The 17,200-nt window shown below is 42.7% G+C and overlaps 1 protein-coding gene across 4 annotated transcripts in view; it reads left to right on the top strand.

Moving 5' to 3' along the window:
- Nucleotides 1–17,200, top strand: part of RAI14 (retinoic acid induced 14) — a 144,991-nt gene that overhangs the window by 23,350 nt on the left and 104,441 nt on the right. For 3 of the 4 annotated variants that reach the window (XM_047836667.1, XM_047836424.1, XM_047836504.1), the window contains exon 2: nt 899–978. In XM_047836667.1, coding sequence (XP_047692623.1) covers nt 943–978 — 36 coding nt within the window. In that variant the 5' untranslated portion in view covers nt 899–942. Of the gene's footprint in view, nt 1–634; nt 723–898; nt 979–17,200 lie in introns of those variants that run through there. The other variant, XM_047836586.1, reaches the window with a different exon arrangement.

Here is a 17,200-nt window from a genome sequence, read left to right as displayed (position 1 = left end):
TGTCAATTCCATCATAAGCAGGCTTTTGGCCGGTGGCAAGTTTCCTGACTTCTCTGTGGCTTCACTGCTACCTCTGAAACATGAGGCACTTAGCCTGGATCAATAGTCTTCACTTTTGAAGGGTGACAACTCCTTGCAGGATCTGATGAAAACTAGGAACTGTCTTCCCTGGAAAAAAAAAAAAAGTACATATATAATACTTTTAAAAAGTCACGTTCACTTTGCAGGGGACCCCAGAACTCCTAAATGAGGGGATTTCTTAAGACTCTGCCAGCTCAAACTTGGAATTGCTGGGTCCCACGAGGACCTTGGGGGTGGGGGAAGGGAGCCTTTTTCATTGTTTAGAGCAGCTTCCTGCAGAATGAGGTATTTGAAGAGGGAGGTTTTGTTGTTCCTGGCATTTTTTTTTTTTTTTTTTTACTAACTGCCTTGTGCGTGCATTTAGGAGGAAAAAAAGAAACCACACTGAGAAAAATAAATATGGAATGAATGGCATCTGGAATATGAACTGTTTTCCTTCTCATTCTTTACTATTGTGGCCCTTCAAAAGGAGGTGGATGGTAGGATTAAAACATGAACAGCACGTATAGGAACTCATGCTGCACGCAGATACTGTATTTTGTACAATGACAGTTAAACTTGTTCTGTTAACGTTTTGGAAGTTTGGATAAAACTTAGATTCGGTTAACTTGAAAATGTCCGAAGCTTCTAGAGACTATATCGTGAGTGAAACAACACATTCTTTACCACTTCTTAGGTTCTAATTCTGAACACCTTTCTAACTCAACCCCAGTGGCCCATGGCCAAAAAGCTGTAATCCTAGCAGGAGGGAATATCTGTAGTGTTTATCTGGAAACCTAAATAGTTAATTTCTTTCTTTTATTCATTCTCTGCTTAGGTGTTGAAAATCTCTAGAGGTTTGGAAAGCTGAATGGACTAAACATGAAGAGCTTGAAAGCCAAGTTCAGGAAGAGCGACGTAAGTATGCTGCATGACTCACTGTCTGCCTACTCCACTCTCACTCTCCTGAGGCGGCAGGAACAGCCCTCCATTCCTACCTTGATAAGGCACTGGGTTAATCAACTACAGGAGCCAGGAACACTCTGGGCCTCAACTCAGCGTGGCTTTTGTGAATGGCATGCTCTAGGTTCTTTGCTGTTTGTGCGAACAGCTTTCAAGAATGACTTCTTTATTCCTGGCGTCTGTGTCTTGTAGAGAAAGGAAGAGTCAAATTAAATATCTTAAAGAAAAGAATCAGTAAAAACCTCAGCATTTCCAAAGTCCCCCGAATCTGATTCGGAATGCCATTTTTGGAGGAAGCTAGTCTCGTGGGAGTAGTTAAGGAATGACATATTAGCTTGGTTCATCTTTGGCCTTAGGAAAATTTTTTTTTTTTAACTCTGTTAAGGCTTTTGTGGTAAAACAACACCTTTACTCCCCCTGAATTCTTGGGGTTCTCACTCATTTGTTATCCATCATAAAAGATTTTGGATTGGAGGAACCCGTTATGATGTCAGGATTATGAAACAAAGTCTCCCACAGGAGAAACTGGAGAGGATTATACACATGATATCTTAACAAACGGTCTTCTCATAAACCCTGCTGGGACTCCGGTCTTGTACTAGCTGAACTCCCCATCCTTTGGGCAGAATTATTGAATGGGAGAAGCTCATGGAAGAGTCTCAGGTGGAAGCCCAGATGTGTCACCCTTACAATGGGCTTGCGTGGCTATCCTTTCCCATGAGGTAATTAAGGTGAACCTGGATTTTATTGTTTTGCCGTGAGTTCTAAGACAGCTTGGCACAGGTGCATTTTTCCGGTAAATGGAGGGTGCATCTTTTGTGGCTCACATGTTAAATGCACACACCTCCTTTTGGCTGAAGCTTATCTTTTGAGGCTGCATCTTGACATGTAACTTACTGCCCTGATAAAGTCCAGACTGGTCGAGATGCTTGTGGGATGGTTGCAAATTTTTGTCTCGCTTAGAGGTTAGAGGCAGAAAGGGATTTTGAGAAAAAGTTGGGTTTCACCTTAATTGAAAGTAAGTTAAGTGGAACTTAGACAATGTGAAGTGACTTGGCCAGAAGCATCTAATTTGTCTTTGGCCACTGAGAGCCTCGGTTGTCATCGGTCTTCCTTAGCCCCTTGCCCCTGTTACTCCCCTGAGAAACCGACTTCAGCCTCCTCATCTGCTGGCCCTATGATACTACGGCCTACAGATCTCATCTGGCTTTCAGTGAGAACAAAAAGGCAATTAGATGGAGAGCGTTGCCCAGATATGGATGGGTTAGTACATTGTGTGACCAGGTTAACAAATGTCTTTTCCATTCTAGGGGAATTTGGGTAGCTTCCATTTATACAGTTGAGATTATTTTAGCAAAATTTAATCAGTCTAGAGTTCCATGATATATGAACTGGGGTACGGGGAAGTGATAGACACATAAACTTTTGGTTTAAAAAATTAAAAACTGGCATCAGTTGGGAGGGTGTTGCTGGAATCTAGTTTTTAAATAAAAATGGAACTGTTGCAGTGATTAAAAAAACACAATAATAACACTATTAAAAGCTTCTGGGATTTGGCAGCAGAGAGACTGTGATTTTGGAAGTTAGTGCTAAGAGAAGAAATGTTAGAGGAGCAGCTTGGACGAGTGAGCAAAAGAAATTGTTACCATGGGGCCAGACAATATCGAATTGCTTTTGACATTTGATCAGAACATCAAATTTTGGGTCTGTTTGTCCATTTGTCAATCAGCCGTGTGATAATAACTGTTAGGAAGTAATTGACTCTGTATCAGGTACCATCCAAAGCTCATTGTGTGAAATTCAGTGAATCTTGCCACAAACCTTATGTGGTAGGTATTACACTTAGACTCATTTTACAGATGGAAAAACTGAGACCTAGAGAGGTATGGTAACTTGTCTGGGTTCTTAGAGCTCTACTTTGTACAATCAGTTTTTCTGATATCGGAACCCAGTTACAGAGCACAGGCTTTCTAAAAGGAAATTTGGATGGAGATTTGACCTTGAAAACCATTTCATCCAGTCAGCAGTTTGGAAAGTGACTTTGGACCGAGGCTGGTGACCTTGTGCAAGTCTCTTACCTTTCCTGACCCTCAGGTTCCACACCCAAAAAGTGGAGAAAATAACATTAGCCTTCCAAAGTTGTTGTGAAGGTTCTATGTGCTAATGTATGTAAAACACATATCTTAGGGCCTGGCATTCAGGAGATGATTGTTAGATACTTCCTTCTCTTAATCAGAAATCCATGATCAAAAGTAGGGTTTGAAAAGTGTCTATAGCCAGGAGGGCAGAATAATCTGATAATAGCTGCTGCCTCTGAGGAGGGAAACTGAGAGCTGGGGGTAGCTGGGGGAGGTCGGCTTGCTTTGCAATGTGTGCCTTTTGGTTTGAATTTTTTTGGTATTGTGTATGTGCACATGCATGTCACTTGTTACATGAAAAACAGGTTTTAAACTGTTCAGTTAAATAAGCTGAACTGTAATCTTTTCCTAAAGTGAGTGGTCTTTCTGAAATAACCATCCTAAACCATCAGCCATCAAATTTTCCTTCTTGTCTTTGTGTGAGTCTGAAAGGAGAAGGGAAAAGAAAGAGTTCTTTGTATTTCTGGGGGGTAGGAAGAAGAGGGACAGCAGATCATGTTCATGCTTTCATAAAGAGAAGGCAGGTGACCCACTGGTATGATCACATTTCAGCCAGCCTGTGTCTGGGAGGTCTACAGCCAGATCAGTTTGAGGCTACTGAGAGCAAAACCCAGGAGTGAAAAAGGACAAGAGTGACCCAAAGGAGACCCCTGTGGATGCCTTTAAGGTCACTGTGCTGCTCCGGGACCATCATGCCGGTAGAGATTTAATCCAAGTTCCTTTCTGGAACACTTGACTCCTATGGCTACCAAATCAAGGTCAGGTTTATGTGAGTATAATAGGGGGATGAGCCCAATTCTGTGGGCTGTGGTTAGATTCTGTCATTGTCTGGTTGCTTTTGTCCCTAAACATACTTGGGAGCCTACCGTAACCCACAGAGGCTGAAGAGAATTATGAAGCTAAACCCCTGCCCTTCGGTAGATGACATTTTTCATTTGACATGTGTAACTTTATTTTGGGTATCCTTAAACTTGGGTTAGATACTAGAGAGCATATAGGAGAAATGTGAGGTATGATTCTTTAAGAAGCTCACAAACCAGGATGGGAGGAGAAAACTTACATGCAGGAAGTAACTAAGGCAAAATACACATCATATATACAATAGAGAGTAAAGGGGTGACACAACCAGTTGTTAAATTGTGGGGTCTGGACGATTCATGCTATCGATTTTCAGAGGGGTGAATCACTGGAAATGGGAAAAATTGGGAGAGCTTAACAGAAGTGGAGCTTTTTCTGGTCCTTGAGGCTGGGTAGGATTTGGAATACTGGATGGGAGAGGAGGGGAGGGTCATGCACGGGAGTCTGCCACTAGCTCAGTTTCAAAAACTTGCCCTTGACATGCAAAATAGTAATACTTCAAGAGCCCAGCAGAGTGCCCACGCCATGACTCGAGTCTTTTAATAAAAACACTATGAATTTTCATTCTAGTTTTAAAAATGGATATACTTGACTTTTATGCTTACAAAATGAGCACAGAGCTTTAAATCATCATTATTTATATCTTTTATGACTACAGTCTGAAAGTGGCTTCTTTACCTCTTTACATATTTGCAGCAACTAGCATGTGGTTCCACATGGAAAAATGAGCTGTCATCATGAGAAATGAGGCCAAGAAGGTTGGGATTTCCCTTTGTTAATAAAAATGCTCAGGCTTCTGGAATTTCTTTGCGAATGCCAATTTTTAGTGCCTTGAGTGAAATGGGTGGAGGTTGAAGGATGGGAAATGGGATTGAAAGATCTTTGTAACAAAGCTTGAGAAATGCCTCTCAAACACGATTGAGGCCTTCAGAGTTTACTCTGTGGGTGTGTGTTTAATTTTATGTAAGATTTGTTCCCAATTATGTTTTTCATTGTAATAGGGAAGCAGCGGACATTCCATTAAAAAAAAAAAATCAAGGCAATTCAAAATGGCTGGCTCCATGAGATATTAAATTAGCGGTACTTTTTAGGTAGTAGCTACTAATGATGGCAGCTTTCAGCCAAAGAAATGCACACACCCTGTGAATCTTGAGGAACCAGACACATCCTGCTCAGACAGGAGTTTGAATTTGTTGCCTGTTGAGAGAGCTGCTCTTGTGAAGGTCGATAATCGCCATCTCTGCCAAGGTATTTTTTCAAGGAGTGTTTGGTCATTTGCAGTAAGTTTTTACAGATGCCCAAGTCTCCCTTCCACACCACACACACACACACACACACACACACACACACACACACACACACTCACACACACTCACACACACACACACACACACACACACACACACACACAAACACACACACACACCATGGGAGTATTTAAAATCCAAGTCTCTGTTGACAGAGGAACCTTGGCCAAATCTGTAAAGCTAAGTCTCTTTTTTTTTAAGACACATAATGTCAAAATACATCAGAGATACATCAGAGATGATCTTTTTTTGGGTTGGAGGTATGAGACTCTCATAAACTTCTGGGGAGAAATTCAGTCAGGTTTGTGTCATAGTACATATTTTCCAGGTCTTGTCAGCCCTTCCTAATGGGGAATCTGCCTGCTGCCTGATTTCACCTTGTATTAGTTTCCTAGGATTGCTGTAAACACAGACCCAGTGGCTTAAACAACTGAAATGTATTTTCTCACAGTTCTGGAGGCTGGAAGTTTGAGCTCAAGGTGTTGGCAGGGCCCCTTCCTGGGAGGGCTGTGAGGGCAAATCTGTTCCAAGCTCTCCTGGCTTCTCCTGGTTTTCTGGCCATCACTGCCTTGTGGATGCCCTACCTGATCTCCATCTTCCTCTTCACGTGCCCGTTCTTCCTGGTGTGTTTCAGTGTCCAAATTTCCCTTTTTTATGAGGACACGATCCTATTGGATTAGAGCCCACTCTAATGACCTCCTTTTAATTTGATTACCTCTGTAAGACCCTGTCTCTAGATCGGGTCCTATTCTGACTGACTTCAGACTTCAACTTATCAGTTCTGGTGGGGGTTTGGGGAAGTGGGGGGAATGGAACACAGTTTAACCCAAAGTGTACTTCCTGGCTTTTCCATCCCAGAGAAGTTTCTCGGAAGCCTTGCCCCAATCCCCCCAACATCCCCCCCATGCCCCGCCCACCTCAGGATGCATGCTTATGACTTTAGTGCCATTATTTCTTTATCCTGTGGACTATTTTCAGTGTCTAATAGAGGCCAGAGTATCACAGTTTTTTAGTCTGCCTAGTACATAATATGAGTAGCCAGAGTAAGCACATATTGATTGCTGACCTACAGCAGAAAGGAGGAGGAGAGGTCTCATTTATCACCTGCTGACTACATGCCAGGCACTGTACCAAGCTCGTCACCTGCTCTTTATCACGTCATGCTTACCAGACTTTTTCCAGTAAACACCATTGTTATAATAACATTTTACAGAGAAAGAAATTAAGATAGGGGAGTGAAGTAGCTTGCTCAAAGTCACACATCTGATCAATGGCAGAGAGATCCTTTGCTTGCCACCGGAGCTTGCCCTATCGCCCGCTGCACACGCTTGCTGACATGGGGCATTCTGATTCCTAAATTCCAAAGCTTTAAACTGCACGAGATAAATTCTGCTCTACTGCCCTAAGCACAAAGACCCAGGCAATGACTGCATTGTATGAATGCTCCCGATAGTGGCAGAGCTCACCAACGTTAGTGTTATTCCCGTGGCAGAGGAGGGTCTGGCAAGATCTTGGGTTGTTTGTTTCCTGGGAGGCAAAATACACTTCGATCTTAACTTTTAAAGCAAGAGAGAATAGATGCTACTTCTGCTCTTCCCCTGGAGCAGATAAAAACGTCTATACCTAAAAACAAAACAAAAAAGTGTATTTCTAAACAGAGCCTCATTGCTGGCTACTTGGATCCCAGCTTTATTTAGTTATCCCTGACAGTAAGTCCAGGAACTCTTGGTTAAACCTGATCCATTCCAGATGCAGCTGGAGACGAGTATGAAACTCAGAACCTGGCCCCTCCACTTGGGGAAATCTGATAGTCTACACAAGCAGTGAATCATCTAGGTTATTACTTCTTATCACTTTATTCTGAATTAATTACCTAATCATTTGGAACTCTTGCTGACCTCAGTGTTTTGTGTGTGACAAATTCTTGTATGTACCTTCTCCTTGGGAATGAAGTGTAGGAATTCCTTCTGAGTTCATCCCGTGGTGCTTTTCAGTTGAGTTTCCACCCAAAGATGTTTTCTGTACTGAGGTGGTTGTTTCCATTTATTACTGCACCAGGTGTCTGCATTAGCTAAAGGCCCAACATATCTGTAAAGGTGACGTGACTAGCCTTGACTTTCCTTTTGTTTGAGTCCCTACCTCCTTTTAAACAAGGAGAGTCAGCATGTTGTGATCAACTTGGTTGTCGAGTTATTAGGGTGGTTTTGCATTAATGAAAAATATTTTAACTTTTTGGCAAGTACTGTCTGAAAGGGTTTCATTTTGATTTTCTTGGGAGGCCAAATGATCTGATGGTCTCTAACTCCTGCCTTTCCCCTGGGCTATTCCATAGGCTAACGGCTGAGAAATGGAGAGATTTATAATGTGGGAATAGAACAAGGAAAACTCTGAAGAACCACATGTTCTTCTTGGATGGGCTTATTCTGAGATGTATTTCCCAGTGCTGAGAATGTTGCCATGGCAGTTTTCAAACTGGGGCTGCTTTTTTGGTGGGGTTTTTCATGGGAGTCCACATGACTTCATGGAAGTACCCATTCTTCTCCGTTTCATAAGTGAGAAGCTGCAGTGTCCTCTATGAGGTCCAGTAGACATATTTATTATGGTATGGGATAAGCTGTTATAACAAATACCCTGAAGTCAAATAAGATAGAAATTTTTTGTTTTGATGTTTATTTATTTTTGAGAGAGTGTGAATGGGAGAGGGGTGGGGAGGCGGTGGGGGCAGCGGATCTGAAGCGGGCTCCGCACTGACAGGAGTGAGCCTGACACGGGGCTAGAACTCATGAACCGTGAGATCATGACCTGAGCTGAAGCTGGACGCTCAGCTGACTGAGCCACCCAAGCACCCCTAGAAGTTGTTTTCTTAAGTTAAAGTTTTAATCACTCAAGGGCCAGCTCAAGGATAGCTCTGCTCCATAGATGCATCGGGGACCCAGATCCTTCTATGATGTCCTTTTGCCACTGTCCACAGCTGCATTGTGCACTGCAGTAGCCAGTGGCCACATGTGGCCTTTGAGCATTTGAAATGTGGCTAGTTCAAATTGAGATATAGTATTCTGTAACTATAAAATACATACCAGACTTCAAAGGCTTAGTACCAGAAAAGGAATGTAAAATATTACTATTTTTGTCATCATTAGACATTGAAGTGTTAATATTCTGGACGTATTGGATTAAGTAAACATATTAAAATTCATTTCACCTGTTTTATTTTTTAAATATGAGTCCTAGATACTTTATTTTTTTTATTTTCAGAGAGCGTGTGCAGCAAGGGAGGGGGCAGAGGGAGAGAGAGAATCTCACGCTGAGTGTGGAGCCTGATGGTGGGCTCAATCCTGAGATCATGATCTAACCTGAAATCAAGAGTTAGATGCCCAACCGACCGAGCCACTCAGGCACCCCAAATATGGCTCCTTAGAAACTTGAAAGTCTTGCCTTATAATTCTTTTGGACTGTGCTGGTCTAGGTTGCTGTTCATGTTGCATATTCTTTTTTCTGTCTCCTTAAGACTTGAGTAGAGAGAAATGGAACACAAGCATTTTCCCTTCTGAAAGGCTGTGACCCTGAAGGTGTACAAATCCGTGCCCTCACATGGAACCATCCAGAGCTTAGTCACATGCCTCTACCTAGCTGCAGGGGAGGCAGGAAACCTTTCCTCTAGCTAGGCATCCGCCAAACCAACTAAATCCAGAGAGGTGAAAAGGGAATGGACCCTGGAGAAGATGAACTCAGTGCTGTGGTTGAGTTGCCTGCCCCCACTCTCCCCCCCCCCCCAAAAATATATATTGAAGTTCTCACCTTCAATATCTCAGAATGTGACCTTATTTGGAAATAGCATCTTTACAGAGGTAATCAAATTAAAGAAAAAATGAGGTCGTTAAGGTAAGCCATAATCCAGTATGACTGGCGTCCTTATAAAAAGCAGAAATCTGGACATACAGACCGATGTGCACAGAGGAAAAACTGAAGGACACAGGGAGAACGCCTTGCGTAGATGAGGCAGAGGCTGGATGGTGTCTAAAAGTCAAGAAGTGCCAGAGATTGCCAGCAAACCACCCCAAGTGAGGAAAGAGGCATGAACAGATTTACCTTTACAGCCCTCAGAAGGAGCTGACCCTGTGGGAACCTTGATCTCTAGCCTCCAGGACTGTAAGACAATAGATTTCCGTTGGGTTTGAGGTACCTTTTTGTGGCAGCCCTAGAAAGCGAATATACTCAGCCGCAGGTGATATCCACCGTGAGCCTCCATTTGGGAGTTGGATGATAAAGTGTGCCAAATGTTCTTAGCTTTGATTACTTCTACCCCAGGAGGGAACAGGGGCTGCTCTTTGCCAATTCCCCATTGTCCTGTTGGTGCAAGACTGTTGCAACATGCTGTTTCAGTAAAATTAAATGCCTTTTCCATGTTAGAAATGGAAACTGCCCCTGAGTGTTGCAACTGGTGACATTAGGTTATCAATCAGGCTTTTTCTTTTGAGTCTAGTAATATGTTGTGTGACCTGTCTTGATAAAATGTGGGATTAACAGGGGCCTGATTAAGTATACCATTTTACAGCCATCATTCTGGGATTGTTTACACAGAGAGGTCTCTGTCGAGACCTGATCCACACCTTCATAGGAAAGTTTGGGAATGACGTCAGCCTACAATTACACGTTATAAATTTAGTTTTAGGTTATACCGAGTGCATGCATTCATTCAGTCGACATGCAATTTATGAACCTGTGAAATCGGAGGATTCTTGTGTCAGTTAATTTCCTCTTACCACGTATGCCACTCTGGGTCTCAAATTGTGGGGCTTAGAATTCTGAGTGAAGGTTTAGATTTGTTCCAAAGGAACTTAAAATAGTGGCATTTCCATTTCCCAGGCGTATAGCTTTCTTGACATAACCTAAGATCATATTTTTTCTGCAGCCACGTTCCCCTCTTGATTCATACCTGGTTTGTTTTTTTTTTATTATTCTTTTCTACTTTTGCTTGCAGAGCCCTGTCTTTCTCTTCATGTGCTTGTTCTGTTGGATGTTTGAACCCAAATTCAGGGCACTGTATTTATCCTAGTTAAATTTTATTTTGTTTGATAAATCTGTTTCTCTAGTTTTTGCATCATTTTAAATTTGGGTTCTTAGAATCACAGAGTCATCTACAAACTTGTTAGGCATGCCTATTTAATCTAGTCATTATAGTATTGAATAACTAACTCTGCCTTCAGAGATATATATTATATAGATATATAGTTATATTTTATTTCTAGAATCAGATACCCAATAATGTGGATTAAGGCATTGTCGTTGTCCATTTGGAAGGATGTCAATTTGTGTGTTTTATGTGTATACATATACACGGGTGCTATATATCTATGTGATAACTATTGACAGCCTTCCAAATGGACAATGCCTTAATACACATTCTGTGGGGTCTGAGTATAGTTGACCCGTTGTACTATTTCTTAGTCCTACTTTCTGTCTTGTCCCAGTTTTGTCTCTTACTGCCTACATGCTATTAGGCAAGTTATACAATCTCTCTGATCTTTGGTTTTCTTATCTGTAAGCCAGGGTGATGCAGCACCTCCCTTAGCATCATCATGAGGATTAGGATAAAATCTGGTACACTGTAGCTGATATTAGTTGACCCAGTGCCTAATACAGTGCCTGGCATTAGTAGCTCCTCAGCAATGTGGGATGAATGCATGGTCTCAAAAGTTTACTCTCTAGGCAACACTGTGACTGATGTGCATGAAGCATTACAGCGGTACAAGGCTCGTGTCATTTACAAGGAGTGCAGGTGATAAATACCATAGGAGTTTCACAGAGGAGATGAATTTGGGGTTGGGCTTCTTGACTGGGTAGGTTAGGATTACCAGAGGAAACCAGTACTGGTGGGGACTCTGGGGGAGGGGGGGAGGGGTGGGCCTAACTGAAGAGGGAGATGAACACGGACAAAGAACGGGGAAATAAAGTCAGATGATGGGAGGGATGGATGGCATAGCACTGAAAACTGGGGGTGGGTGAGTGAAACTAAAGAATGAGGTTTAATGACTTTGGGCAAAAGGACAAAGGGGGTTTTGAGAGACCAACCAGAGAAAAGGGCCAGGACTAAGGCCAAGGCTGGGATGAAGACTGCTGTGGGGAGGGGGGGAGGGATGTGGTACTTTGTGTGGGTGTAGATGAAGAGCAGGGAGGAAATCTGGATTCCTGTTAATACACCAGGGCTACACCCTGTTCTGGGCATGCCAGCCAAGTGTAAGTGCCTCTCCTCTCCTGAGAAATCTAGTGTGGGCTTACTATTGTACTTGTGTTTCACTAAGCAGTTTGGTGGGAAGAGATGGTAGGAAACTTTGAAAAAAAAAAAAATCTGGGGCACCTGGGTTGGCTCATTTGCTTGAGCATCCGATTTCAGCTCAAGTCATTATCTCTCTGTTTGTGAGTTCGAGCCCGCATCAGCCTCTGCTGTGGGCGCAGAGCCTGCTTCGGATCCTCTGTCCCCCTCTCTCTTTTTAAATCTACTTGATTTAAAAAGAAATGGAGGGGCGCCTGGGTGGCTCCGTCGGTTGAGCATCCGACTTTAGCTCAGGTTGTGATCTCACAGTTCATGGATTCAGGCCCGCGTCGGGCTCTGCACTGACAGCTCAGAGCCTGGAACCTGCTTCGGATTCTGTGTCTCCCTCTTTCACTGCCCCTCTCCTGCTCGTGTTCTCTCTCTCTCTCTCTCTCAAAAATAAACATTAAAATTTTTTTTTTAAATTGAGACTATTTACATAACATTAAAATGCACTTCTGTGTCAGGCATTATCTAAGCAACGTAACAAATTGTGATTTATTCCTCTTTATTAGAGAACTAGCATTTTTATCGCCACTTTACAGACGAGAAAACTGTGACATAGTAACTTGCTGTGTTAGTTTGCTAGCACTGCCATACCAAAGTAAAACAAAGTAGTACAGGCAGAGTGGCTTAAGCACTAAGGATGTATCGTTGCACAGTTCTGGGGGATAGACAGCAGAGATCAAGGTGTTGTGAGGAGGTGTGAGGCTTGAAGGAGAATCTGTTCCCTGCTTCCGGTGGCTTACTGGCAGTCTTTGCTTTTTCCTTGGCCTACCTCTGCCTTCATCTTCTCGTGGAGCACTCCCTCTTTTTGTCTCTCTGTCCAAACGTGTGCTTTTTATAAGGACACCAGTCGTTTTGGGTTAGTGTCCCACCTTCCTCCAGAATGGCTTCATCTTCACTAATTAACTCGGCCACAGACCGATTTCTGAGCCATTGTGAGGCGTGTTGGTTAAGTGTTAGGACTTCAACATGCATTATGGGATTCAACCCATAATTCAGTTAAACCATAATTCAGTTCAACTTCTAGCACTAGTCAAATCACAGAGGTGAAGTAGGAGCCAAGACTCGTGCCTGGGGACTCTGGATCCAGAAGTCCTACCTGCCTGCAGTGTCTGTGGTTGCTGCTGTGCCCAAGCCTCTGCCCTCAGGGACACAAAACACGACTTCCAGCCCATCAAGTAAAGGCCTGTAATTGGATTTCAGATTCTCCTTTACAATTTTCTGGTGACAGCTGACAGGTGATAATCATGGGTAAACTTTGACCAAAACATGTTCCAGTGAAGCCAGCTAGCCAGATGCACAGGACTGGTTTGAAAGCCTTTGGTGCCAGAGATAAGAGCTGGGTGGAGAACATGGAAAGCAAAGTGGTTAGACCTGTTTTTGGGAGGTTGGGGCATTGGAGAGGAGGCTCTCAGAGGCAGACTGGGCCCTGAGACTTACAGAATGTTTGTATCGTTTTCTGATGTGAAAATAACAAAGAGCACTGCGTAGACCAGGTTGGCTGTGCTTGTACACAGCTGTCCCAGTGGTGGCTCTGGCGTTGTGACAGGTGTCGGGTGCTGTGACAGGTGTCAGGGCCCTGGCTGTGCTCTGGGAATAGTGGGAAGGGGGGTGGTTTCATAGGCTCTGGTGAGGGTTCAGCGAGCAGTGGGAGTCTGGTACTGTAGATTCCTACCTTTTTGAGTGTTATTTGTAAAGTCACGTCTGCCCTTCCCCCACAGTGAACATGTGGATTTGAGTGGCAGGTGGCAGTCTGGGTCACGATAGGATGAGATCATGGTCCCTGCTTAGTCTGCAGCATCTAGACCAGTTCCGGGCACCAGGCACTGTGTTGAGTGAATGAGTAAGGGTGGCATGAAAATACAGTTCATCGTCACCCCTCATTCCTCTGCCCCCTCTTCACTCAGTATTTACTATTCTCCCATGCTCTGGACTGAAAACAAAAGGACAGCAGGATTTTCCAGATGGGTTCCGTTTAGCGTGATCTGAATGTCCTCTCGGCTGCTTTTGATTGTGTTATGTGACGTTAAGGAGCATTATGGGAAGGCCGGGCTTGTTAGGTACAACCCACTCTTGTACTTGCTTTGCATCCAAACTGTGAAATGATTTTGTATCGAAGCCTCCTTAGCTCACGTGCTTTGAGAGCCACATGACCAAGGCCAGTCATGAGCTTTGGTGTAGGCTAACTAACTAGCCTGTGTTTCACATTGAGACCCAATGTGTTATTAAGAACAGGCCTACTTGTTACCGGAAACAAAACAGCGTTTGCGCCCCGGTTATGATGGGGCAGCTGTCCCAACCTCACTGAAAGGATGCAGGGATTCTTATTCCATTTTTATGGGTCAGTGACTCAATCTGTGTGTCATTTTGCTATCGTTTGTCAAAAAGATTCTGGGCAACTTGTTCCTAGTTTTGAAAGAATTCTTCAGAATGGTCAAGTAAGCCTTGGAGACAGACACAGGTCTCATGTTTAGGCCCCGGGTCGAATGTAGTGACTATTCCTTATCTTTGAGATTCTGATACTTTCAGGCCCATTGTGAACTCTGTTTATACATTTCACTTTTCTACCACAAACCCGTGTTTTGTTTACAGTACTATTGGGTTAGCCTTTGTTACAATTTTTGGCCTGCTTAACGGAAGCTAGGTGAAGGAAGTAATCTAAAAAATGGAGTTTTTTGTAGTACTGTACTACAAGGAAAAAATGGAGAGTAACACATATGTTGCAGAAGTAGGCAAATTAGGGGCGCCTGGGTGGCTCAGTTGGTTGAGCCTCCGACTTCGGCTCAGGTCATGATCTCACGGTTCGTGAGTTCGAGCCCCGCATCAGGCTCTGTGCTGACAGCTCAGAGCCTGGAGCCTGCTTCGGATTCTGTGTCTCCCTCTCTCTCTGACCCTCCCCCATTCATGCTCTGTCTGTCTCTGTCTCAAAAATAAATAAACAATAAAAAAAAAATTTAAAAAAAAAGTAGGCAAATTATTCTGTATCCATAGAGAGGAATGTTCTAGAGTCCTTAAAAATGTTAAGCTTAAAAAATTATGTAGCAGCTGGGAAAGCGCATATGAGAAATTAAGTGAAGAGAGATTCAAGTTACAAAATTACATGACATAATTAAATGAAAAACATGCATTTGGTAAGTATCAACACTTCTACTTAGAGGAACACTGAGGACATAGGGATGGGCAAAAATATTTAGTTTTAAGGATATTCAGCAGGGCAATACTTTTAAATCTATAAAAACTGGAAATCTATTAAAACAGTGTCATATGTTACTATTAAGGGATAAAAACATTAAGTGCTAAACACATTTGTGATGTTTGAAAACTTTTAATGTTTTTCTCTTCCTGGAAAAAAGTCTGGAGGATATGAACAGGGACAAGAGGTTTCCAAGGGCAGATCTATTGTGGGGAGCCTACAGTTTATACAAAAATATAAGGGAGTCCTTATTTTAAGAAATACCAAAAGATTTTGTGTCTGTCTCTCTGGCTCTGTGAGCGTATTTCTAGGCCTTGGAAGAACCCATACACGTGCGGGGTCCCTGAGGTTTCAGCATGAGTTAGCTTGGAATAAAAAGGTCTCTGGGCCCTAGGTCTACATTTTTGCGTCTTCTGACCTGAAAGTAAGAGGAAGCTACAACCTGTGACTCCAGCACATCTCTGCTCCCAGCAGTGACTTTCCGGCCCTTTGCTAATGTAGTCGTAAGCCTAGTAGATTGCCCTAACGAAGAAGGTTGAGAGAATCTGTGGTGGTTCTTTTCTTCACCTCATTTAAGTCCATTTATCTTTCTTATAGTTCAGTGGTTCTCCAAGCACGATGCCAAGACCATCAGTGATCTTGGGGAATTGGCAGAAATTCTTGGGTTCATCCCAGGTCTACCTAATGCTGGGAGTGGGGCCCAGGGAAGCTCTCCCCACCCCCTGCCAGGCCACCCTGGTGCAAACTGAAGATTAGGTGTAATCTGGCTCCATAAATTGTCAGCCTCACTGTTCAGCGCAGTCACCTGGAAAGCTTTGTCACAGCTGGTCAGTGGGATCCACTCCCGGGCACTTAGTCCTAAGAGAGAAAGTGTGTTACTGTAAGGGTTTTTAGATCATGACGTTTTCATTAAAAATGGAGAGCCATGCAGATGCATGCTCCCAACTGTCTTCTCCTGACCTCTCTTAGGGGGAGGCAGGATCCAGAATTACTTGACTGGCTGGGCTGCATTTTGTGAACCAAAGCCAGAAAATATCTCCTAAGGGTTAATTTCATTCATTAGTTAGTCTCAAATTCTCTGTGCTCCACTTAACTATCTCTGACTTCCCTGAGCCTGTTTCCTAGTTAGTAAAAATGGGTATTTTAGAAAAATACGTCCCTTATAGGGTATTGTGAAGAATAAATAAGACAGAAATGCACACAATCTTCACTTTTCTTTCCCAACATTTTCTATCCCCAGTTATAGATCTCCTGTATCAAATTTGGTTTTTTAGGAGATAGTATTTGTTCCATTTCTGTATTCCATAAACTGAAGTTCATAAAGGTTTTGGATAATGAAGAAATTATTTTTATTTTCCTGTGGATTGACTTTGAGTTTGTTTTATTGCCTGACTTGTGTGAGAAGTTGGAAACAGAAATGACTCCGTGAGGGTAGGAGACTCTGCCTGTCCACTCCTGTGGCCACCTACACATGCGTGTGTTGAGCACTTGAAATGTAGCTTGCATGACCAATAAAGTAATTTTACTTACTTGGATAAATTTAAATTTTAAAATCATTAACTCAGATGTTGGAAAACTTGTTTTTTTATGTTTGGAACAACTGGAGTATGAATTTTTTAATCTGGATTTCATGAAATTTAATTACATGTTAAGTGTTTCTGATAAAAATGTAGCACCAGAATGGAGATGTACTTCCTATAAATGTGCATGATTTTGAAGATGTGGGATGAAAAAAATGTAAACTATCCCATTAATAGTTTTCATGTTGATTTCATGCTGAAATGCTACTCTTTTGGTTTTGTAGGGTTACATAAATATAATTTCAGGTTTCTTTTTAATTTTTAAAAATGTGGCTATCAAAAAATAGAAAATGTGGCTTACATTAGATTTCTCTTGGATAGCGCTGTATTAGACCCTGACAAGAAAACAAAGCTGAAAACGCACACCTCACATCTGTAAGACTGGAAGTGAAAGGATATTGATCTCCTAAGTTATCTCTCCCTCAGCACTGTCCGGCCCTTGTCTTTATGCTTGGGACGTGGCCAGCCCACTTAGGTTCTTTGCTCGTGGAACCAATTTATGACCACTTTGTTTTTTCCTTCTGATGTGTGCAAACCACCTCTGTATTTGAATAAGTGATATCCAACCATTTACCGTCGAAACTTAAGAATTTGAGCTGTGGCTGCTGATTGAACAACACTAACTTCAATATGGCGCATCCCAATGAAATGCATTTTTTTAAATGTGATTTTGGCCTTTGTGGTTTTTTTTTTTTTCTGTTAAGTGTTCTCGTAGCATAGGAATGTAATTGTTCCGCCCCACTGTGTTTCTCTGTCCATACAAGGGAGTTACCATTCTTGGA

The sequence above is a fragment of the Prionailurus viverrinus genome, chromosome A1, assembly GCF_022837055.1.
Source record: "Prionailurus viverrinus isolate Anna chromosome A1, UM_Priviv_1.0, whole genome shotgun sequence".
Lineage (NCBI taxonomy): Eukaryota > Metazoa > Chordata > Mammalia > Carnivora > Felidae > Prionailurus > Prionailurus viverrinus.
This window is presented reverse-complemented; position numbering and strand designations above follow the sequence as displayed.